At 47.8% G+C, this 25,536-nt stretch overlaps 3 protein-coding genes across 12 annotated transcripts in view; all 3 read right to left on the bottom strand.

Moving 5' to 3' along the window:
* LOC121595250 (striatin-3) overlaps window positions 1-16,349 on the bottom strand; it is a 29,430-nt gene extending 13,081 nt beyond the window's left edge. The window contains exons 1-3 of one of the 10 annotated variants that reach the window (XM_041919080.1): window positions 16,173-16,349; window positions 12,753-12,894; window positions 11,653-12,256 (exon numbers count right to left, since the gene is read on the bottom strand). In XM_041919080.1, the coding sequence (XP_041775014.1) occupies window positions 11,653-12,012 (360 nt within the window). In that variant the 5' untranslated portion in view covers window positions 12,013-12,256; window positions 12,753-12,894; window positions 16,173-16,349. Of the gene's footprint in view, window positions 1-11,652; window positions 12,895-13,455; window positions 13,619-14,084; window positions 14,106-14,778; window positions 14,858-15,805; window positions 15,863-16,172 lie in introns of those variants that run through there. The other 9 variants (XM_041919079.1, XM_041919081.1, XM_041919085.1 and 6 more) reach the window with 9 other exon arrangements.
* Window positions 16,350-17,075: 726 nt separating this feature from the next.
* Window positions 17,076-17,936, bottom strand: LOC121596190 (barrier-to-autointegration factor). The gene is made up of 2 exons (XM_041920912.1): window positions 17,804-17,936; window positions 17,076-17,716 (listed from the first exon to the last, which is right to left on the bottom strand). The coding sequence occupies exon 2, from the start codon at window positions 17,672-17,674 to the stop codon at window positions 17,402-17,404; it is 273 nt and encodes a 90-aa protein (XP_041776846.1). The 5' UTR covers window positions 17,675-17,716; window positions 17,804-17,936; the 3' UTR covers window positions 17,076-17,401.
* Window positions 17,937-18,232: 296 nt separating this feature from the next.
* On the bottom strand, window positions 18,233-22,456 carry LOC121595509 (zonadhesin-like). The gene has a single exon (XM_041919542.1). It carries the CDS (start codon window positions 22,454-22,456, stop codon window positions 18,233-18,235), a length of 4,224 nt encoding a protein of 1,407 aa, XP_041775476.1.
* Window positions 22,457-25,536: the final 3,080 nt, after the last annotated feature.

Genomic DNA, 25,536 nt, shown 5'->3' with positions numbered 1-25,536 from the left:
TCTCTCTCTATCCTTCTCCTATCACTCTCATTCTTGCGAAACGTTTTTCTCCTAAACTGAAACCTAAACTCAAACAACAAGTGTAGCTTTTGCCCAGAATTATCCATTTAAAAGGACGGGATAGCATCTCGCTGGTTCGCAAATAGAGTCTTCACGTCCCCGTGCAGGTGTGTTGAATGGATGATGGTAGGCCCCAGTTGGAAAGACACACCATCCCCCCCTTGCGGCCCATGTAGAGAGAAAAGGGGAAAGCGAAAATGAAATACGATCGTACACACACTGGCGGGACGCTTTTCTTTTTAAGTGTGACCGTACGGATGCACCTCCCCGCTAGTAGCAGCAGCAGTTCAACGTTCTAAATTTATGATGTTTAGATGCCGAGACACACTACAGAGACACTTCATCTCCGGTGCTATTTTTGCTCCCGCGTTTTACTAGCTGGGACGGTCTGTCCTCGGCGCCGGCTCCTCGCACCCGTTGCTGTTTTAATTAATCTACTCACATGATGTAACGAATAGTGGAAAATTTGTGCACCAATTAGTTGTGAGGGGATAGGGGAAGCCGTTTTGATGTAATTGCCTTCAAGAATTTCTGCACAGGCTTAAAAGTTGATATATATTTTTTTAAATTATTTTGACTTATTTTAAGCTAGAAAAAGAGGTTTATTTAATGAGATGGATCAGTTCTTTAAACTGGAAAAAAATTATCAACAAAAAAACGTGTTATTTTCGTGCTAAAAATGAAGTTCAATATGATCATCAAGATGATTTTCAACAAATGCTTTCCCAACTGACATTTTATAGCACGAATAATCGGGAATTCGAGCAAATTCCCTTAAACTGGAGCCTTAAACTTCCCTTAAACTGCACCAGTTTAAGGGAATTTAGAAAAAGTCTTTTAAAATCAAATGTAGGGCGGCTTTTTGGTTACTTTCTTCTAGATTCGCTCGGAAATGATGTTTCCTATCGTTATAGTTGGTCATGTACCCATTTTATACTTAAATAATACCCATTTTTATAGAATAACGTCACAAAAATTTAGCTTTTGTTTTTCATCAAAAAACCATAGCTTTGAATGAAAAATGAGCTGGACGGCGTCGTCCATCGATAGAGCAACGTCTAATTTACGATCACACCAAATCTTGACGCTTTCAACACACTTGATCACACACAAATCCACAATTTCAGGCGTATCGAGTACTAATCGAGCAGATATGGTAAAACAATTTCTCGAGCAAATGTCACTTGGGTTGGCAACCAGTTCATATAAACACACAGGATGACAGTTGGCAGTTGTTTTGCAGCATCTGTCAACTACAACTGAAATGTAAACAAATCAATTACACGAAAAAATAGACAAATTTTTGCAAAAAGAACTTAAAGTTATAACTAGATAACATCATACACAATTAATTTCGTCAAGCGGTTTATTTGTAACCAAGCTCCTTTTGTCAAAGAAAAATCTTGAATTTTCAAAACACAAATTAATAAATTTGAATGTTTACTTGAAATACTACATTTGTATAGCTTTACAGTGATTTACAATCCACCAACTTCACACTACAAAGCCATCACAATAACTTGAAGCACCACCGCCGAACGAAGGCACAGACTGGCGGGGAAGGTAAGATTTTCCAACAATTTTCCCATCGCTCGGAAGGAGCACCATCATCTCCTGCCGGCAGGTAGGTAGGTAGGTAGGTAGATAGGTGCACAAAAGATGAATCTTGTTAATGTAGTACAAACATCACCAAGAAGCTGCTGTCTTGTAAACATTGGAGACCACACCTGGTTCGTTTCACTTGCCATATACACAAAACTCCAGGTATTTACGTGCCCTGAGATATGGCCACTTTGAAGTGGGGCAGAGGGGGGGGGGGGGGCACGCGGAGTCGTGGGACGCGCTCACACAAACAGTCGTAGGTTATTAGGAGTAAAGCGAGCGAAACGAACCTTAAAAACTCCACGCTCTACCCCTTCGGTGGCAACTTTGGGTCATACACGCATCCTAATATTAAAGGGTGAGTGTGTGTGTCTCTTCGTATGAGCATTTCAGTCAGGTGTAATGAAAAGGATGTGAGTGGCAAGAGACACGAAGGAGTTCGGTTTGCAGCAAAATGGTTATAACTAAAAGCTTTACAGCACACGCACCACCGGAGAAAAGGAGAAGTGTGTGTGTGTGTATAAACATCTTCGCCATCGTTTACTTGCACCGCAGACATTTGGTGTAGCGAAGAACAAAGGATCCGGACACAATAATTATGGAGAAACACCACAAGCGCATCATCCCGTAGCGATTGTCTGATGATGTTTATTTAACGTTTGTGTTTAAATCGCACAAAAAAGTGACATCAGCTGTATGAAGGATTGTGTATTTCGCGCGCTCGTCTATTCTGCCTTCCTGAGTAATGTTTGAAAAATGACGCCCTACTTCAGAGATCTTCAAAAACGATTTAACAGCTGTTGGTGAGTCTGGAATCATCTGGAAAAATGCGTTTGAAATAATGCGCTCGTTGATGTACTGCGTGTGGCAGTGGCAATCTGCGATCGCAATATTCCTTATGTAGTTAGATCATCTAGCAACATTAAACATGCTGTTTTACTAATACTTCAAAGGCAAATGACTCAAGTTGATACAAGGTTACAAGGAGAAAATTATTGTATATTGGTCGTATGCATTGAAATTTAACTGCTGGAATATCGCTCAAGGAAAATAATATCAATTTTTACACCTAAAAAGTTTCAGTGTATATTCAATTTTGTACTTAATGTACATTATCGTACAGACGGTTCAAAATTGAAAACTGATCGTGTTTGATCGAATCGTAATGTAATAACGTAACAGAAATGGAAGAGGTACAGGTGGATGGGTTACAAAACCACTTAGCTCATGAAAACAGATGCTCAGAATTATGCAACTGCCTCTAAAAAGTATTTTTTTATTTGACATTATATAAAATTGAATTGATAAGCCAAGTATAGCTCCTATTTACAAAATTTTGGTTATCCAAAATGCCATGAAAACATCATGTGGAATAACAGGGTTATACACGCCATAGTTATTTGAGCAAACTTGTACTGTTTGAGACATCAATTGTCAAATGCAAAAAAGATTCCCTTTTGGTTGAATTTCAAAAACCATTTTAAAAGGTACGTAATAATCAGTTGGAATCAAATAACTAAAGTAGAGGCTAAAATCCTCCACTTCAAGCAAAGTTAAACAAAAATTAGTTATAATTTTACTGTAAATCTCAAAATTGGACATACGCTAACATTCTACATGCGCGATTTCCTCCGGACCACATTATTAGCGTATATCGGGGGAATTATATGTACATCATCAATAAACAAGACATAATTTCTTTCATTAAAATGTGTTTAAAAAATGAGGTATTAATTAAAGAATATGCAAATCAATACAGTTAAGATAAAAATAAAGCTTTTTATTATTTAAAACACTGCGTTCCAACTGGCTTATAACACTACCAAACTAATCTTTCACCATTCTACCATCGTTGCCACAAACACGAACAAAAACGCGCCATCGAACATCACTCTAACTGCCATACTATACACACACACCCGTTTATACCAGGCGCGGGTCGATGAGTCGTGAAAATATTACATTTACATGCGATCGATTCCACCAACACCACCTTCTCCTCTTCTTTGCGAAAGGGGGTGTCTCCATCGACGTAAAATGTGCCATGGTCTTCTGTTCTTTTCCCCTGCTCACACGGAGCAGAGCCTCTCCCTTTCCTCTGTTTCCCACTGAGCTTTGCAAACCTGCTCGCGCTAGAGGGACTACTACTCGATTATTCCGTTGACACACTATTATAAGCGACAGTTTTTATTCTGCTGGGTTTGGTGGCTGTTGGCTGTTATTGTTAAGAGCGTAGGAAAAATAGTTTCCGCGGCGATTCTTGTGCAAGAAAATCCACAGTCAATCCCCCATCCGATGGCGTCGTGTGTTTGTGTCGTGCGCTATCGAGCATATCGATTGGTACTACTACTACACAGCATTGAGCTGCGGCCCAAAAACGAAGCGCTTTCGCGGGGGTGTTATTTTGCCATCAAAAGATTTTGTTTTTTACAATCAAACGAAACTAAAAAAAAATCGTTGATTTTATGGTGTAACACCTCATTTGTATTACGTACGTCTTACTCCACTTTAATCTGTGTTCCATCCCCGTGGGTCGTAAAATAGTAGAAGAAGGACGTTAAAAAATGGTTCAATCGTTGTCATTGTTACTTCCGGGCTTAAGGGAGTGGACGTGTCCGGAAATGCAACTATTCTGAGATGGATTTATGTTTTTTTTTATAACAAACAGAAACTGGAACAAGGACCAGGAAGAAGCGCTATACCCAGGACTCTTCCGAACCTTAATCATTGCCAGCTGGTTGGTAGCATTGCTGGTGGTGGCAGCGCATAAACCATAAGCCTCATAGAAGAAATAGGGGAATGGAGAAATCAACACGACAAAGAATTGCTCACGTTTCAAATCCTTGTACTACACACCACGTTTTTCCCTCCAACCGGCGCAAGCATAGAAAAGGCTTGTGCGGGTCATTTAATCCCGACTAAAACATCACCACCCCTTTCTCCATCTGTTAGTTCTTTTCGCATTAAAAAAGAAGACCACTTTTGTTTCCGCTTCAGTTCAGCCGATTGCATCACAGAGTGAGAGAAAGAGAGAGAGGGAACAAGGTTTCCTTCTTAGGTGATCAGGAAGAGCAAACTAGCAAAAAATAGTACAACAGCACAACAATCCATTTCGCGAGGCCAGCGGGGCTAAGAAGGACGCTAGAGCTGCTGGGGGCATGAGGTGACTCACCGTTGGGGTTATTAGCACACAACCACGCTAATGAGATTTTCACTCAAAACAGTCACCTTCATGACCGGAATGAGCCACCGACTAAAAAAGGTAGAGAGAGAATGAGCGTGAAAGAGTGAGCGAGTAGATGAGTTATTTTAAGGAGTTTTAGCAACGTCCATGTCTAGCGAAGGGACCATTGCTCCAGTATACCACACACACTCACACACACCAAGACTAACGCTAAGAAAATTGCATATTGTGTGTGTTTTACTACCTTGCTCACTCACCATTCCCTCCCCCATGTGCGCCCAAGAGCAGCTCCAACACGACCCAAGGGACCGAGAAATGGTCGATGTAGATAGGACCAGGACACTGCCGAGGACACTACAGTGAACGGTGAGTTCCGAACATACTGCCTGCATTCGGGGCAAGTGGTCTGATGCAACTAGCGACGACCCTTCCCCGGGGCGTGGCGTGTACCGTAACTTGATTTGTATCAGGCTGGGAACAGAGGACCGCGAGTAGGGAAGTTGGTGCTTAAGAGCTGGAGCTTCTTTGGTATCAACTGTAACGAAGAAGGAGGTACGGGATCGCACCACTTGCGGGAGGCACCAGCAGCAGAGCAGAGCCGCGCCAAAGATTCAGATCTTGCCTGACCATCTTCTTTGCGGAAAAGAGTTTCGTTTTAATTGGATTTCATCAATAGCGTGTGTATCGGGGGTAAGTAGATCTCCTGCTGAAAGGACATTGGGCGGCACTGTATACGTAGGGGGAGATTCTTTAATAATGCATTGTGATAGCGATGAGAATGCGAAGTCACTATGGTGCCTTGGCAGGAAACTATTTCTCGAACCCGGGAGGTAGCTTCTGCAGGTCAAGGTCGATGTTTCTCACAAGTGCTAAGATGTTGTTTAGCAAGAATTGATAGAGCATCTGATGGAAGTACCTTGTTATTTCTATTTCAAACTAAAAGCTTGGTTTTCCTGGGGAGACATGTTTTATCACGTTGTCTACATGCCAAATAAGAGAAAATTCTGCCAACAACTTTCATCAAACAAAGTGGTGTTGTGATCATACATAGTCGAGGTCTGCGTCTTAACCATACTTGGCATGTATTAATCTTTGTATAAACAATAAACATTAATTAGTCCTAGAATAAAATAAGCATCGCATCAGTAACTTCAATAATTCATCCGCCTAACTTTCGCTCTTTGCTATTTGCTCTAAACTTAAGTAAACAAGTTCTTAAAAATACAATCATCATAGGACAGATATTCACGAAACATTGGTTTTAAGCGGTACTAGCGTTAAGGTCCCAATTGTTGGGATACAATGCTGTCACGAAACAATGTCCTAGATAACTTTCAAACAACCTGCACATGACCACACTATTGATGTAATGTTTAATCAAACTTTTACTCATTACAAAACAAATTCAGAATAATGGATATTATCGATGTACTATTTCCCTGAGAAGTAGAACATGTTGGAGGTTTATTTAAAAGATATACTAATGTTTTTAGGGGCGGTCCTGTGGTAAAGATGTCAACTCGCACGACTCAATAACATGCCCGTTATGGGTTCAAGGTTAGAATGGACCATCTCTCCGTAGCAAGGATTGACTTGGCTGTCCAGCTGTGTGGTATTGAATTAAGTCTCGACAGCCTGTATAGGACGGCATGGCCACGTAGGACGTTACGCCAAATAGAAGAAGAACTAATGTTCTTATTCTCCCCGGTGGAGATAATTTCGAACGAATTTATGGCTTATGGCTTAGCTGGTTTATCAAGGCATCAATGATCTTCGAATTCTTACAACATTACAACTAAGGTAAAAATATCCCAAAATAAAGATGCCTTTATCCATCAGCAGTTGGGACATTCTGACTGAAAGATCTGCGAACTAAACGTCTGTGGCCAATTGGAAGAATCTTATCAGCTGTTCGATGGTATCATAATTGCTGACATTTAAGCCAACATCCAGAAAATATTAGACCTAATGCTTGCATGGTAAAGATTTCACAATTAGCACTTTTAGCTTGTAGACCCTCTCTTCTCAAGATCTTCTGAGATACTTGTAAGGCACAACTTTTCTTTTTGTAGTTAAGTTTAACCTTGAAAATTAGACAGATTAACGCACAGAAACAAAAACGTACTTTTTTATGTTTAAAGACTGCATTTGCAGTTGCAAAACATTACTTCTGAGATTATTCATTCAAATTGTCACACATTATTACCAATCCAATGATCTTACATATTTGTTCCATTTTTTCTGTTATGTATTATTCCTTTTAAATGACAGGATACTGCACACATTACCCCTTTCTTGATGACCAGTAAATCGACCGTGTTTATGGGCGATATCGCAAACTATGTCCCCACAGCTAACTGCGCCATTTGCTCCAGACGTGCGCTGCGTTCACGATGGACAGAGCGTTATGCCAATCGGACAGACATGGCACACACACGCACAAACACAATGGCCGAGCGCGGTATGCGGTATGATCATCATTACGTGACTGTGACGACCGTCATTGTCGTTGTCACCGGGTAATCGTGCTGATAAGCTTACAGATAACGTGCCCTGCCCTCCCCCGTACAAGCGGGTGAGTAAGCAAAAAGGGGCTCTTGCAGCCACACTAGCCCAGCAGTACTGATCCAAACAAATAGAATTAAAAATAAAACCCTTTACAAGCGGCGGTGGCGTGTGGCCGCGTATCAGTAGCACCAGCAACAACATCTACTGCAGCCTTGAATGACCTTGCGAGATTTCCAAGAGTGGTGCGCGCTTACGCGACTCCCCAAGAGGCCACACCTGTAACATGGCGGCGGCTTGTTGCATTACGCAGTGCTGTGCAAAAGCCAAAAGAACAAACTGAAGCGAACCGTGCATGTGTGTGCGTGTGTGTGTGGATAACACGAAACGAAGAAAGGGGGAGCGCCGTGGTGGGTGAGAGCTTATCGAAGATTATCGATCGGGCATGTTAGTTTTGCTGTTAGGTATAGTACACCCCGCACAACCGGTGCGCTGGAGCACACCACCTTCGCGTAATCTAAACCACACCAAACAACGTTTCTCGAAGCTCTGGAGGGCTCGAACTCCAAGAGGGGCACAGGATGAAGGAGGAGAGCACTACGATGTAACCCGAGACACCCCGAGGTTCGTCGTCAGGTGTGCTCGTTAGTGCAAACAAATAAGCACCACACCAGCATTTCGCACCCATTCAAACGGAACGGAAAGCCATTCCTACACATCAAACATGCCTCCCCTTCCCTCCTACTCTGTTCGCCGATCGATCCTTCACAATTCGATTACCAAAGACTGGAGCAGCGGCCGTCCGCCAAAAGCCAAATCCTCTTCAGCTGATTGCTTTTGAGTGGTGGTAATTTGCATCAGTTAAACACTGGTTTAGATCACCTTTTTTTGAGGTGAGAGTTACAAGGGCGCCGACCGTCGCTTCGGGAGAGCTGCTGCTGCTGCTGCTCGTGGCATATGTAACACACAGGGGGGAAACAAGCCCCGTGTCCCGCCGGCGCGTGCTAATTAAAATTGGCAATCAGACACGACAGGCGCGCTTCTTCGTTCGTGCCGTGGGATTATCGCTCCATAGGACTAAAGGTATCAACATCTCGTCATGACTAGACTTGGGCCTGATTTATGCAACCGAGGTATATTCGTCCCCAGCACGGAATGGGACCCCGAAGAATCAGATAAAACCCACTGTCGTGTGCGTCATGGTTCAGGAGTTGTTGAGTTGTGTTCCTTTTATTTTCTTCACCCATTTGGTTCACTCCGTTAAGCCCACAGGCACACTGCCGACGAGAAAGAAATCTAAAATGCACACTTAATGCTGCCACAGCCGCTTTTTCCACTGTTTATGGTGATAGCCTACCAAACGGTCCCACACTGCCCGTTTCGGGGTAGTGGTGGGCGCTGAGTGAATAAATAAATGCCTCCCAATCATAACCGAACCTTCACAATCACTGCACACAGCATACGGTGGTGGTGCTGGGTGGGTGGTAGCGGCGTGTGGGCATTAGGCAGGTGTGTTACCGCTCTAAACTGTTGATCAACAGACACACAACAACACTGGAGCAAATGATTGCAAAAATAGCAGTGTAAAAAATTAGTGGCCAGAACGAAAAATGTTTAAAATTCAACCCATTTTTTCGTGTGTTTTTAAAGCTTTAGATGGTAATTGCATTGTAAACATATGAATAGACATTACGCTTTATAGATGTATGATAAGTTTTAATGCCTGCAACATACGTGCTTTGGTATGGGGTGGAATATTTGTTTTTTGATTCTACTAACCAATTTGCTTCTTTTGTGGAATTCATAATGAGCTCTTTTAAAGCACAGCTTCAATCGTTCATTTCTTTACCTTAAACCTTCTTTTAAAAGTTCAGATCAGTTTTGGTCCCAGAATTGAATTCTTCTGACAGCTTGAAGTTGTAAAATCTAGACGCAAAGTCATCCCAGCCGTTCAGAGTGCAATGCAAGCAAGCGATTAATATTAAATCACATTCAACATTGCACCATCATCATCATCATCAGCACCGGTTTGATAGAAACTTTTCCTGTTCAACTGCAACACACTTCATGCCACGCGTGTGGTGCTGCTCACAAACAAGAACGCGCGCAAAAACGCCACCGGCAACGCGCAATATTCTACCACGCAGCGCAAGCGGAAGTTTGCCTTAACGCTGGCACGCATCCGGTTCTTGCCGCGACGCGGGTTCTACATCTAGCCGCAACGGACAAAACACGATACCTAGTATTGCTTCTATCCGAGGAAGTTGGGGGTTCATACTTCCGTTATGGAAACTTTAATTTCAACTCCCTCCGGCGAAAGAAAGAATTAATTCTGCCCTTTCGAGCTTGGGTTTTCGTATTTTAAATAAAAAAAAAAAAAAAACAGAGATGCATTTCAAGGATTGCACAAAGCGCACACACAATATAATTCCCTCTCTCACAGTGCGCAATCCGTCCACACTTGAGCAGGTGTGAAAGGGGGCAAAACGGCCAAATGTTTTACTTGCAGCAGCATACAAAATTCCCAGTCTAGTGGAGGTTCGCGGGCAGTTCCCCCCATATCTTGTGCATCATCCCACACTGCTGCCGATGCTGCCGCCCAGGTCGATACTGTCGGTGGTTTGGTTTCGATGGCGGCCTCCGTCTGGCTTTCTCTGGTTTCGCTCCATTTGCGTACGGTGCGTGCATGTGTAGCCGTAGCGGTTCCTATGTCTCGAAGACCAAACACCGTTCGTTGCGCGAATGGGCGAAGAGCCGGTTCTCGATCGAGTCGAGGAGCATAGCATCTCGTCGTTAAGGTGCGCGCGCACACATTCACCGCCATTGCATAGACCAGTTTTGGTAGGAGCTTTTATCAGTCGAAGGTTTTATATCAGAAGATATACAAAAGGTTTGAAATACAATGGCATATATTTCTTCTAGTGCTAACATTTAATAAATATCTGAACATTTAATTATGTCCACCTTTCACTATTCAACTTTGTGACGTAGTTCAAGCATATTTTTGAACACTTTCCGGTACATTCTTACCCAGAGAAGATTGATTTCACATGGTTAGTAGGTTCGAAGAATACCCACATGGATCTATAGCTCCAAAACATTGCGCTAATGTCAATAGTCAGTTTCATGAAATCAGAAGTTGTCGTAGAACGTCTGATTTACAAAACATTCAAACAAAACCCCAGACATTCATTCCGGATAATTCTGATTTTGAAAATTTAATTTTTTCACTTCAATTGTCCACCCAATCTCAATCCAATCTATCCTGAAATTTCATCGGAAGCTCATATCGAAGCTAAAAATAAATGTGATGCCATAAGTCAAAGCAAATTCAAGGTTAAGAAATGTGATCTTCTGAACCTCATATCCATTATTATCGCACACTTAAAGCTTTAAGGACAATATTTGAAGCTTATGGACTACCAAATTCATCCATTATTTCATTCATAGAATTCACCTATCATGTACTATTACTATCTAAACATAGAATTTCTGCTTGAAATTCTTCGAAGAGCTAGGAAACTTGTCAGAAATATATGTCTTCTAAAAAGATTATTTATAGTGCATTTCTAAAATTAGCCAGCGAATTAGCTCTTAACCAGAATAACAGCAGACATGGAAAGTTGAAGGACTTCAGAAATTCTGGAGTATCACTCTATTCCAACAAAATCTTCATAGCAGTATCTATACAAATAGTTACTACGGTCGTCTTGTAGATACTAAATAGATCATGTATTTTGTAGAAAAAAAAACACTAAATTCCTCAAGTAGATATTGACATCTGCTTGTGAACGTACCAGTAGGTTGAAATGCTATTTCAGTGTTAGTATAGATGAAAGTATCAATTCTAACAGGGTTCTTTCAAGTCACTTTCAAATGTAAACATTGTTACAGGTTTTCCAAGTCACTTTCAAATTATGCACCGCCTCCAAGATGTTTTTCAACAGCTGTCAAATGGCGTATTTTGAACCAAAATTAAATGTGTTATTCAACACATGTATTTCAACACATAACAAAGAACTGTCAAACTCAATATAGTTTGAGTAGTGTTGAAAATAATACTGAAGAAATTAAAAATTATCATGATGGAAATGAAATATCAGATTGATGAGGATTAACATCTTGCACGAGGTGAATAATCGGTGAATAACTGATGATGATGATGAGTTATCAGCGATGCAGGACAGTTCAGCTTTGGTTCGGTTCTAGAACCCACATATGAGGCTAGTTTGAATGTTCGAACACCACTCCCCCACCAAAATCTAACCTTTAATTTCCTCCCTGAAAAAATCCCTCCTTACCTGTAGCTCCGCACGATCCACGTCCCACTGCGAACGTTCCAGCTCGAACCGGGCCCACTCGTGCTGGATGAAGTGCAGTATGCCCGGGATCGAGTACTGGGTCGGCGTTTTGTTGTTCTGATCGTCGCACTGGCCGGCCCCGACCATGCCTCCGCCGCCGCCCGCGCCACCCTTGCCGACTAGGCCGCTGCCGGCCCCTCCACCGCCCGACATGTCACCGAGCCCGCCGGTTCCGCCGCCCTGGCCACCGCCCGCACCACCGCCGATACCGCCCAGCTGGCCAACTGCACTTCCGCCACCGTTCTGGTGACCGAGCGAACTGTTGTCATCCATTCTATCTTCGATACGATTAATTCTCATGACATGTCCACCATTCGCCGGAGAAACAAAGAAAAGAAGAACCTATACGACGACGACGACGACGGTGGGTGGTTTGTGGGTGAGATGGGAGAAGCGCTGTGTCACACGCACGGGAAGCGCGTGTTTCGCGAAATCGCTTCAACTCACTGTGCACTTTTACACAATTTTGCAGCACCTTTTATGTGTCGTTGTAATAAGTATTTTGTTGTTGTTATTGAGATGAGGTTTGCTTTACCTTTTGAAACTTTTTTTGGAATAAAAAAAAGAACGAACACACAAATTATCACCACAATTAACACATTAAAAAAAAGCACTTTAAACCGGCTTTTAACCGCGTACGAACACACACGACGCACACTCTTTGTTTGCTCCAGCAAAAGCATTCAATGTGTATCGTAATCACGCACAAGTGCACGATCGAACACACTCGCTCACTATTGCGCACACCACGTACACCCTAGAACACACATAGACACACACACAGAACTGACACGCACGCACGCACGCACGCACCGGCACCAACAAGAGAGAACAACTGCGTTCTTTCACTTCTCACTCGCTCTCGCTCGGGTGAGTGGCGGATCCGCTCACTCGGATGGGTTGTGTGTCGTTACAGCGAGTGGAAAAAACCGAGCCTTTTTCGCCTTTTTTTGTGTGTGTGTGCCCACTGATAAACCCCACGTGCACCTTCAGGACATACACAAACACACACCGCCCGACACCTGTGGGCGAAAATTCACCTACTGCCGTGAAAAATACACTGTGCACAAACGTTCCTCCGATTGTTTCCTCCCCGCGCGTGAGAGAGCACACCGCACTCGACACCGCCACTCAGCACACGACGACGACGAAGCTCTTACAATTCACGCCCTGCAAAGATAGCTAAACAAAAACACACACACAATTAGAATCGAAAGCAATTTATCACTGGATGGGAGTTTTTCAGGTTCGTATAAATTAATGGAAAACTGATATAAAATGCGTATATAGGCCTTCCACCTGCAATTAACACCCGTTGCCATGGTTCAGCGGGTTTCGAGTGTTTCTTATGACATCTCTCTTTCTGTCTTTTTTTCTCTTTCTCTCTTTGCGTTCTACAATATTCGCCCACCTGACCTGACCACTACAATCACACACACACACATACATAGGTAAGTCGACGTAACATACGCTCTTCTTTCGACCAAAAAATCACGCACTTGCCACGCAACCCGCACTACGCGCACGGGTGGAAAAATAGGCGAAAAAATACGAATTCGCACTGCCAACGAACAAAAAAAGTGGTCCCCGCTCAATCACTACACGCAACCTTGAGTCAACCAGCGGTACGATTTTCCTTTCACAACGACAATCTTAAAACCGTGTTTTTTTTCCTCTACTGGAAACCAATTGGAAAAAAACGGAGCGAAAGGAACACGCGGAATTCGATTACAACAAATTGACCTCCTCTTCTCGTCGAAGTGAAGGCAGAGGAAAAAGAGATTCCATGTCACAGGCAGAAGCTGTCGAGTGGTGTTAGCATATTGATTCGACAGCAGCACTATCCGTAGTAAACTGTGCGGAAACGTCCAAGCAACACACAGTTCCCAACTCTCTCTAATACTGCTTCTAGCGGCGCAACAATGCAACCCGCGAGGAGCGCGAGTGTGTGATGTGAGCGGTTCGAATCCAATCTCTATCGTTCGAATTTGTGGCGACAAAACACACACACACACACACGTTGGCAGTGGATGGTGTGGTATAGAATTTCAACCCCATCGCGGGGAGGAGCTGGTGTCTCTTCGCTGGACTTTATGGACTACAATTTAAATCCGGTTTTCGGATCACAGCGACGGTGACAACTTTCTTTTCTCGCGCTAGCCAAGTTCCTTCCCAAGAGACCGAGACTTCTTCAATGGGTTGGAGCGAGCAGCAGGAATGCGTTGCGTTGCGTTGTGATAACACAGTCACCACAGTTTTTCCTCCAGCAAGGGGGCGGTTTCTTCTTCTTCCTCTGTGGGTGACAGGGCTATTTGGCAAAGTTCACGCTACTGTCATACGCGAGTGGGTTTTACAGGCGGCACCATACACACCATCAGCGCGCTGCTGCTACTGGACGAAAGCAGCGAGCGACGGCTGGGGCACAGTTGAGGAGGAGACACACCAGTGAAAACTGATTTCGCCTGCATGTGCATGTGTGCGTCGTGTGTCCGTGTGCCCGTGTATGTGTGCGCTTGATTACACAATGCCACAGTCCGCTGGTACGCTCTCACACGTCTGCGTCACGCATGAAGTGCGATTGTGACGTTTCACCGAAAGAAAGAAAAAACATTTAGAAATTAACTCAATAAAGAGTTTTGCTAGTGTTACAGTGGTGCGTGTGTGTGTGTACTAGAGAGCAGGAGGTACGATGATTCCACGCTCACTCTCTCTCTCTCTTTCGCACACACACACACACACAATTGGGGGGTAAAAGTAAATCTTCCATGCGCGAGCTCCATTCATTACTTTAACGCAGCAAGCGGAGTGAAACAGCAGGCAATGGCCAATTCATCCACCCCACACATACATACATGCACACACACACACACTGATCATCTTCATTGGTCGTTTGTCAATCTTTTTATGAGTGCGAGCGAAGCGATTGTAGAAAGAAGAAAAACATTCCGCAAATTGCCGCTTTTTACTCTACGCTGTGTGCATGTATGTGCATGTGTGCCTGTGTGTGTTACTATTTGCTATTTGACAGTGTGTTATTCACTTGGACTGTATTTTTCGCAAGTTCACCTTTTTCCCCGCACAGCCTTGACCCCCGTGTTCCAGACGGATTTTTGGGAAACAAGTAAAAAAAAACAGCACCAAATTCACTCACACACCACCACACACAAATCACGGTTCCTCTCGGGGCTGCTGCTGCTGCTGCTGCTGCTGCTGGTACAGTAGTACACCCACACACCAAACCGCTCTCGACCGTGTCACACGCACGTCGCGGAAGAAGCGCCACAGATGCGACGACACACAGCCGTGAAATCGAGCGAAACACAATCGAGGGCAAAAAGAAAGGGAAAAAATACACACACACACACACACACACACAAAGGCGTGTGTTAATTCGCTTCCTCTGGCTCGAGATGCGGGGAGATTGAATGTAGAGAATAGAGCTCTATCCCAGTGGGTGTGCGTGTGTGTTTGTGTGTGTGCGTGGCTGTGACTCGGTTGCCCTTAACCACACGTACACGGCGGGGTTGGTGCACCTTCTAGAGTAGATCTTTTCGTTCGGGTTGCATTCTGCACAACTCAACTCCATTCTTCGTCTTGCTCTTCTTCGCCCCTCCTCTTCACTGCCACTGTTCTATTCGTTCCGTGGCAGCGCCGATGATCAAAGTCCAAGTGTGTGCGTTGGCTGTTTGCTATAATCTGCTGCGATTTTTGATCGATTGAGTCCAGCACTGGGTAGCACTTCCGCCCAATTCGTACCAAAAAAGCAAGTCCTTGGGAGGTTAGGAAAGCGTGAGAGTGCGATTCGCGTTTAATTTTCTTTCCACTCAAAACGAATGAGGCTCGCCTAAGCTGATGGACAGAGTGTGGTGTGGCACCTCCTTTTCCCCCACACCCTCACACACACACACACACACACACACACACACACACACACACACACACACACACACACACACACACTCGTTTTTACAGTCCACTCGCACCATCACCTTCCTCCTTTTTCGCCCTGATTATTTTCCCTGAGTTTTCTTTCTCTTCTTCACGCACGACACTGGCACACGGTGTGGCACTCCCTGCGAACGTTCTCACTCACGGCCAACATTATCCAACATCCCGCAGCGGGGGCACGAGAAGAAGAGCAACAAAAAAAGATTACGGAAGACTAATGGAAAGAAGAAAAAAAACGCCACATCGGTTTTCACAAAGCAGTAGCACCCTCTCGTCTGTCGTACCACGAAAAAAAACCACATCACACATCCAGGTCCATGCGAAAGGCACACCACCGCACACACACTCACACGCACAACTTTTCCTTGCATTTTTGTTCAGTTCCCCCCTCGCCCTTTTGCAATAAACTGATACCGAATTGGGGCCGAATTTTGCGTTCACACATGGAAATTCCTTTTCCCCCTCAAGCAGAATACACTCTCCCAGGCATGTGAAAACCGTGCGAAACCGACCTGTTTTTACACCACTAGGTGGCAGCCTTTTTTCACCGATTTTTAACTCGCACTGTGTGGAACAACGATGGAACTTCTTTCCCTGTACGGATTTTTCCTGCTTCTCGAGCAGGCTCTGGGGCTACGCGATGCGCTGGCACCAACACAGGCAACCCGTCTGACACGGGCGAAGGGCGATCCTGCACGCACACCAGCACCCATCGCCGCCCATATCCGGGCGAAATTGGGGCTGTCGCGAGTGAAGCTGCGCAACGGTGCGTGAGCGAGAGCAGGACGGCTAGCGAGCGAGATGCGTATGAGTGAAAGAGAGAACGCTAGATGATGTCGCGGCTAGCCAATACGGGGCGAATTTTTATAGCAACTTGACAGCGGCAATGTCGAATGTGTTTTGGAAGTTATTTGCAGAATTTATCCTATTTTCCATTTTACTCATTTTTCAGATTTTCTTAAACTGTCTAAAATATGCTACTTTTACATACATTTCTGTAAAGTGTAGCATTATACTAAACTAATTTTGACCGATAACAATTCGTTGGATGACAATCACGTCACATGCGACTGTGCATTGGTAGTGACGCAGCGCTCCGGTACGTGAAAGTTTATTTTCTATCTTTCGATTATTCGTACAGTTTCTGTTTTTTTTCTATCGTTTGCTACAAAGTTATTCTTTTATAAATATACCTAACGCTCTTCGGATATTTTTGAAACATCCTGTCCGTTCATGAAAGCCGCGTGACCTTGAGCAGATCCGTTTCTAATCTCTCCCACCCTCTAAATCGTACTGTTGTGGATATGTCGTCATGCTAGAAAAATGTCCAAAGCCACAAACAGCGGCGTCATGCACGTTAATCCAAACAATGAGCAATTTCGGAATCGACGAAGAACAAAAAAAAACAGCAAAGCTTCGGGTTTCACTTCACTTAGTCTATCGGAGATTTTATAAAGGTTAATATTTAAATTGCGGTAAATAGTCCATTCGTCTGAATTCGTTACTTAAAAGCGAACAAAACTAACGCCGTGCGCCCACCACCCAAACCGATTCACACAGAGTCCGAGCGTGTGTGTGTGTGCGTCCGTGTTAGTGTGAAGGGTTACAGCGCATCAGCGGCTTTCCGAGGGACTGAAGAGCTGCTGACTCAACCGCAAACCCGGTCGGATGCTGCTGCTGGGACGAGTGCTGTACTCCATTTGTCAAAATGCGCTGAAATGCAGGCGTTGCTGGTCGTTATTTACAGGAACTCGTCGCACCAATCGCTCAAGCACTGGTAGCAGTCGGCCGCCTGTTTCGAGTTCGCGCCGCAGGTGTCCTTCATCCACTCCTTGAACAGCTCTGCGTCCTTCTTCAGGATTAGGTACTGGCCGAGCACCGTGTACGCCCGGTCGAAGCCGGCTGCCTCTAACCGTTTGCCGAGGACGTCGCCCACACCGGCCAGATCTGTGACGGGCTTTTCGCCCATCGGTTCCGCCACGAAATTTCTATGCTTTTGCGATGTGCTCGACATGGTTGCTGCTGCTGGTGGTGGTGGTAGCGCGCTGGCACGTTCCTACGGGCAGGTAGGGGATAATTACACTTATTATAAGACAAGGAGTAACGTTTGGGGGGTTATTTTAATTGTTTATCGCCCACTTACCGTGGAATGAAGCACAAATTGGAGCGATTTCGCTGTAGCGCTTGTGTTTTTGCGTTTGCCCGCCTCGTACGATGCTTCCGCGTTTTTTCACCCGTTTGCGATGATGCTGTTGACAGTACTGACAGTTACGTTCAAATGGAGCGGTTGAAACGTCAAGCGGATTATGCCGCGCTCTGGCAACTGCCCGCTGCCGGCGATGTTTTTGTGATAAAAGAGTTCAATAAAAAATTCAAATTGTCTGTTTTTAGCGATTTATTAGAAATTCACAAAAAGTAAAGAAAAGATAAAATGTTTGCTGAATTTTTAAAACACTACAAACAACAAAATTCGGTCATCTTGAAGGTATGTTAACAGTTTCATTGCACGAACTAAAATCAAACTTTTCTCGACGCCTGCTATGCACAACAAAAATAAACAAACACGATAAAATTACAAACTAAAATGTTCACAAATCTTCGCCCCCCGGTACTGGGCACAGAAAGTGTTTGCCTCCTTAAAGTTACACCCCTCCTCGTCCTGCTCCTCGCAATCGTATGTGTTGCAGTGCTTCGCACAATTGGCCGGTCCAATCTCGCACTGCGCACAGTCCGTCCCGAGGCCTTCGTCGTGATCCTCATCATCGCCTTCGTCCTCATCGTATACATCGACGTAATCGGAAGCGCCACTGCGATGTGCCGGTGCCACGTACAGCCGATTGCCCACGCGCACCGTACGCGACACAGTCAGATAGATCCGATCGTCCTCCGTCAGGCAGAAGGAACCGCAAAGACGCTCCTGCTCGTGACGACATTCGCCACCGTCCGGGCAAATTCGCGGAGAGTACACCATGCAGCACAGATCCAGCTCGTTTTGGGCCGGAGCCGTAGAGGACCAGCTTCCTCCACTCATCGTGCCAGCCGTCTCGTTCAAACACTGTGCGCAGGAAACGGTTGGTCCGGTTGTTAAAGCCAGCGGGCCACCAACATCCCCGCAGGCCGATCCGGACGACATGCGGGAGCAGATGCGCCTCACACAGGCCCCATTCCGTAGCTTGTAGTCCGCAGGACACGAGGGGGTTTTGTACAGCTTCTTCAAGCACACCCCGTTCTGATAGTGATGCTCCGCCGGACAGTTGTACACGGCCCGCTCCGACTTGAGCTGGCAGAACTTTGGCTCGTACCGGTCCGGGCTGGTGCCGGTCGGGCAGACCGGTTTACTCGTCACAAGCAGCCGGCAACTGCGCCCATCAAACGTTGCCCCCGACGAGCTGCAGCGGGGCGGTTCCAGCTGGCAGAAGCTTTCGGCGCAGCTAGCACCCGCCGTGGCGCACTGTGCGTTCTCCACCTGGCAGCTGTAACACTGACCACCCGTTAGCGCATAGCTCGGGGGACATTTCGGCGTGCCGCCAATGCACAGCTCCCCGACCCGCGTACCCTTCCCGTGGCACGATGCGTCGACGAACGTGCGCAGCTGACACTCGCCACCCACCAGCGTATGGTGCGCATCGGCACACCGGGCGTGCTCCACACACTTGCCGTGCTGCAGGAACCCGCGGCTACACGTGGCCAGTCCGTACTCCGCGGCCTTACACTCGTGCACGTACGGCACGATGCAGAAACCGTTGCAAAGCGTATAATCTCCGGCAGGACAGCTCGGGCGCGTAACGTCCACCGTGACGCAGTAACCGTCGCGCAGAAAATGCCCCGCCGGACAGGCGACCCGTTCCGCCGTACACATCTCCTGCCGTATGGCCTGGTGGGCAGGGCAGTTGGGTTTCTCGCTTTGGCAGGAAATGCATCGATCGTCGCGCAACCGGTACCCCTGCGGACAGGTCGGTGCGGTCCGCTGCCAACAGTAGCCACGTGAATCAATCTCCGAGGTGCACTGCGTGGCCACGTGCTGGACATCTTCACACTCGGGCGCATCCGGATACACGCAGTGCCTGCCATGACGGTACGTTCCCTCCGGACAAGGTGCAGGCTCTTCGATCCGCACGCACATACCATCGATCAGCACCGCTCCGATCGTGCGGCAAGTGCCTTGCGTGGTGCAATCTTCACCCCGCTGGATGTACCCTTCCGGGCAGGTGGGCCGGGTAAACTCGCGCTCAACGCAGTACGCTCCCTCGATGGTTCCGTTGCGACAGAGCGTTCGCCGATGGCAAGCGCCTTGGAAGAAATCCCACCCCGGCGGGCATGGTTTTGGTGAGCGAAGCTCCCGCTTTTCGCACGTCATGCCCGTTCCGGTGAGCTTGTAACCGTTCGGACAGGATGTCTGCATGCAGGTGGAGGCCGCATTCAACGCCGGACGGTATCCCGAAGGGCAGATGGGTGCTACATAGACGGCTTGCGTACACTCTTCCCCGTCGAGCTCGTAGCCAGCGGGGCAAACCTTATCGTAGTAGGCGAGACAGGAGCTGTTGACACGCTCGTACCCGGGCGGACAGACCAGTCCGATGATCGTCTGCGGTGGACAATCGTTATCGCCCGCCCCTGGTGTAAGGCAGCGCGTTGCCCTTGGTCCGAAGGTCGCAGTAAGTCCACCGACGGCACACGGCTCAAATGGGCACGGTGGGAAGCTGCACTGCGTGATGCAGTACGCACCACCACCGCCACAGAACGCCCCGTAGCAAGGGTTGAGGAAGTTCACCAGCGACGTGTACCCCGCCGCCCGGTACGTACAATCCGTCCCGGTTCGTTCGTACCCCGTCGGGCACATCAGATCCACCTCGCAGTAGCACCGATCGCTCCGGTCCGTGTAGATCGTGCGCGGCGGACAGACGGGGAACGTGCGCACCAACCGCACGCACCGCTCCTCCCTCCCGCGCTCGTACCCATCGGGACAGACCGCTTCCTTGCGGCTCACGGACGCTTCCACCACCGTCCGCCGGATGCACACATCCCCCTCGTACGCGTACCCCGCCGGGCAGGTCGGTTCGGTGGAGTTAGCGAGTCGCCTCACTTCGCGCACGCACGCGTCCGCCCCGGCCAGAAACCCTTCCGGACACTCCTTGGCGATGGTGCATCTGCCCTCCACCGCGTACGAACCCTCCGGACAGTGGACGTCTTCCTGCACCGTGCACACCTCGCCCTGCAGCTCGTAGCCGCCGGTCGGGCAGGCAAGCTCTCCGTGGACGCACTGCTCCCCATGCTCGTACCCCTTCCGGCAGCTGTACCGGCGCGTATCGTTCCGCACGCACACACTGTCCTTCCACTCGTGCCCGGCCGGACAGGCCGGTTCGCTCCACACGCACTGCCCGCCGGTAAGGTTGCCCCGCGCACACGCCATCGCTCGCTCGTCGCACCGGGTGCAAAGGTCAACGCCCGGATCGTACCGATAGTTGGAGCGACAGAGCGGACTCACACTGACACACCGATCGCCCCGCTCGACCGTCCCCTCGGGGCAGCTGTACGCGGGGCGGATCTTCTCCCGCAGGCAGTGGCCCGCCTCGCTCAGCGTGTACCCCTCCGGACAGTTGGCCGGTAGGCCGCACCATCGGTTCAGCCGCTGGTAAAGCCCACACTCGAACGTACACGCGTGTGTGCCGCGCCGGCACAGTCCGTGCTCGTCCAGCGTGAAGCCTCTTGCGCAGCGTGGCGCTTCCAGCGCACAGTACTCCCTCTGATACGGCACACCACCCTCCGGACAGTGGGGGCGCGTGCGGGTCTCCCGCACGCACACCCCATTCCGCAGCTTGGCCGGCGGTTTGCAGTGTGCCCGGGAAATTACGCACACCCCATCCAGCACCTTGCCCGCTGCGCAAGCGCTGGCCACGTGTTGCTCCTGCTCGCACGAGCAAACGCCGTTCAGTGTGCCCCGGACACACTTGGCCACCTCCACGCAGGACCCGTTGTAGAAGTGTCCGCTCCGACAGACTGGCCGTCCGATCGTGGTGACCGTTTCGCACTGCCCTCCGTTGAACGTTTGCCCTACCGCGCACTCCACCGGCAGCCGGTAGGTGACGGAGTGGATTCTTAGGTCGGGAGACGCTTGCTGATGCCGCACGCACCGTCCCCACTGGGTGCTGTACCCGGAGGGGCATATCGTTGCGACCACCTCCTCCCGGCAGTCGCAGCAGTCGGAGCAGGCCGCCGGTGCACAGTTACCGCCGGGATGCTGTTCGGTAAAGCCGGGCGGACAGAAGATTCGAGCGGCGGCGGGGAAACACAGTCCACTTTCCCACCGGTAGCCCGGCTGGCAGATGTTGTCCCGTACGCAGCTCTGTCCGCGCTGTACGTACCCGGGTGGGCAGCTGTAGCTTCGCACTACGCACCGATTGCCTTCGCGTTTGCTGCCCGGTGGACAGTGGATTTGTTCCAGCACGCAGCCGGCCGCTCCACCGGCACCGGCACGCTGCACGTACCCGGGTGGGCAGATCCCGTCCTGACGCTTCGGGCGGCAGTACTGCTGGCGAGCGTCGACGGTGTAACTATCGGGGCAGGTGTGGGTACAGTTGGTGCTGGCCCCACGGGAACAATCCTCCAGCAGGCGCACTTTGTGCGGTAACACCGGTGTGTGATCTAGTAGGATCATTTTCTTCACCGTGCGTTTGGGTGGCTTTTTGGTTGCGGTCTCGTCCGTTGCTAGGGAACGGCAGTTTGGTAGAATGACGGCGAACAGTAGTAGCAGCACGACCGCCGCCGTGGAAGGTTGGTATGGTTTTAGTGGTTTCATTTTTTTTTGTTTTTTGCACAAACACTTTTCACTTCTTTTTGTCTTTTTTAGGTCACTTGTATCACTTGCACCATTTTTCCAGGCGAACGGGAAGATTGCGGCTAGTGCTTGCCGACCGGCCACTGACTGGATCGTCTTCCTGGTTTGCATCCTTTTAAAGAGCATTGGCAGTGTCAGCAGCACGCACAGATTGGTTACTTTGTAGCACAATGTGCAGCCTATTGTACCGGATGAGTGTTGAGAAAAGTCGTTGAAGTGGATTGTCAGCCGGAAGTAAGTCGGTGAGTAGATTAGAATTAAATTTCCTAACATTAATTTAGGTTATTTGCATTTTACTTTCTTCTGTAGCTCACAAGCATTTAAATGATGCAGTTTAAAGTACATAAATAGTACCCTTCTTTCGCCCGCTAGGGGGATACGTAGACAGGAACTAGTGTTTAGTAAATATTAGTTCTAGATTGTGTGAACAAAACAAAAAGAAAATCGCATTCACAATGTAGCTGCCAAGGACGCGGCTTACGCGTTATCGATAGAGCCGTTCCTCCGATTACGTTTTAAATGACACTTCCACTCCCCCCGTTCAATAGACCCCAGCTCGAACTTAGTGATGGGTAAAGTTGGCAAAAATCCCCAGTCGACTCCGATCCGATTCCGGTAAAATCGGAATCGACTCCGGAAGGTAGGTCCGCCCTGCATAATCCGGAGTCGTTCAGAATCGTAAGGAATCGATCGGGGTCATCCGGAGTCGTCCGGAGTCGTTCGGAGTTGTCCAGAGTTGTCCAGAGTTGTCCAGAGTTGTCCAGAGTTGTCCAGAGTCGTCCGAAGTCGTCCGGAGTTGTTCGGAGTAGTCCGGAGTCGTCCGGAGATGTCTGGAGTCGTCTGGAGTCGTCCGGAGTCGTCTGGAGTTGTCCAGAGTTGGTCAGAGTCATCCGGAGTCGTTCGGAGCAGATCCGGATGACTCCGGACGACTCCGGATGACTCCGGACGACTCCGGATGACTCCGGACGACTCCGGATGACTCCGGACGACTCCGGACGACTCCGACCGACTTCGAGCAACTACGGTCAACTCCGGACGACTCCGGACGACTCCAGGCGACTCCGACTCCGAATAACTCCGACCGACTCCGGACGACTACGGATAACTCCGGACGACTTCGGACGACTCTGGACAACTCTGGATAACTTCGGACGACTCAGATTCCGAACCACCCAGAACGACTCAGATCGGAGTCGTGGCAGCGCTCCAGCGAGCACATCCCTAGCTCGGACACACTATCACTCTCATTGGTGTGTTCGGTGCGTGCGTGATAAGGAAAAAGGCGTCCGATGCAAGCGGTCAGTGTTTGATTAGACGCCAGATTATCGGCCGCGTCCGCGGGAGGTGTTCCCATGCGATAATGCAGCTGGGGGTGTTGAGATTAACTGCTTTGAACTCTCGCCGAGGTGCTTTTAACCGACGGAAAGGTCACAAGTCAGACATTCATCCCCAAAGATGAAAACGTTTGTTTCAAGGTGTGCGAGCAATGGTGCAGCAGTCTTAATGGGTGGTCCCGAGAGCAGCATAAGACTTTTTTTTTTATTTTCAAACGAACGATTTAAACCGATGGTACTTACGCGGGTGTGCACAGGGCGAGAGTACGCAGCTGTCAACTTCGGCTACGAAGGCTAGTTATAAATGGTTCCAAATCCAATTCCGGTGCTGTCCGGCATTAACGACCGAAGTGCAGAAGTGCATCTGTTGCTTACCTTGCGGTGTGGCGTCCGTTTTGCGCCACCATCATCTGGCCCCCGTTTTAGTTACCTCCCCCTTAAACGAAGATGATGACATTTCACCTTAAATGGTACCCTGGAGCCATTAATAATGTGACGCATCTTTACTTACCAGCACACTCTTGGTGACTTACTCTGGCTTGGCAAGCGGTTACACACGACGAGCACGACGACTCTAAGGCTGTTTTAACGAAGCCCGGACGCACTAACCTCTGCTGCCTTTTCCCGGCCGCCCGCCGTTGCTTATTATCTCGGGCGGCAAATCTCGTGCCACGAAACGTGAGACACCCCAAGCCGCCAGCTTCCTTCCGAGTGTAATCTGAACAATATGTTCATTAGAAGCGGCAGATCTTTATCGGTTATTGGCTTTTTATGCAAACGGTAGGAAATTTCGTGGTGGTGGTGCTGAAATGCAACCTAAAAATACTATTACGGTTATGCGGTGGCTTGGCGTGAGTACACATAAATCTCAACGGCATGTCCGGGAACTGGAGCTGAGGGACGTGCGCGCCCGCGCCTTGCACTTAACCGGGCGCGCTAAACTCATTTTTTATCCACTTTTTCCCCTGCCTGACCGACCGGCCTGGCATTGTTCCGGGCTGTGACTCGCATTGGTCACCAATTCGCGGGTGCACTCTGTGTGAGTGACATAAAAATATCATCATTTATCAATCTGTTAAAAGTAAATAGCGGCGTAATTATAAGGTAGTTAGCGGATAACACGATGAGGTAGTGTTTTGATTTTAATAATGAATGCTTTGGGTATATCCGTGGATGTTGCCTTACTGTTCCCATTTTTTTGATGGGTTGAATATGTATGGGAATTATACCATGGCGGTGTTTTGTGATGAAAATTGGGCAAAAAAGGTCACGTTTAAAATGTACAGTTGCTTTTTTCAAGATTGTTCCAATGCTTAAAAAAATATTTTTTTTTTTTCTTTTGGCTCAACAACCGCTGTCGTTCAAGGCCTGCCTGTACCACACTACTTGTGGGTTTGGCTTTCAGTGACTTATTGATCCCCCCATAGCAGGATAGTCAGTCCTACGTATGGCGGCACGGTCCATTTGGGGCTTGAACCCATGACGGGCATGTTGTTAAGTCGTACTAGTTGACGACTGTACTACGAGACCGGCTCAAAAAAATAATATTAAAAAAATATTAAAGAGGCTAATTTATTCGACCATTATTCACCTTTTTGGGCCTTATCAAGCGTTAGCCACGCTGAAAGGTGCAGAATGTACGCACTTTACAGGTATGTAATGGCATCTGGAATGGATCTAGTTCGTTGAAAAGGACAATTTCAAATT

Source organism: Anopheles merus, chromosome 3R (assembly GCF_017562075.2).
Source record: "Anopheles merus strain MAF chromosome 3R, AmerM5.1, whole genome shotgun sequence".
In the NCBI taxonomy this organism is placed as follows: Eukaryota; Metazoa; Arthropoda; class Insecta; order Diptera; family Culicidae; genus Anopheles; species Anopheles merus.
Note: the sequence above shows the minus strand (reverse complement) of the source record. Positions and strands in the feature narration are given on the sequence as shown.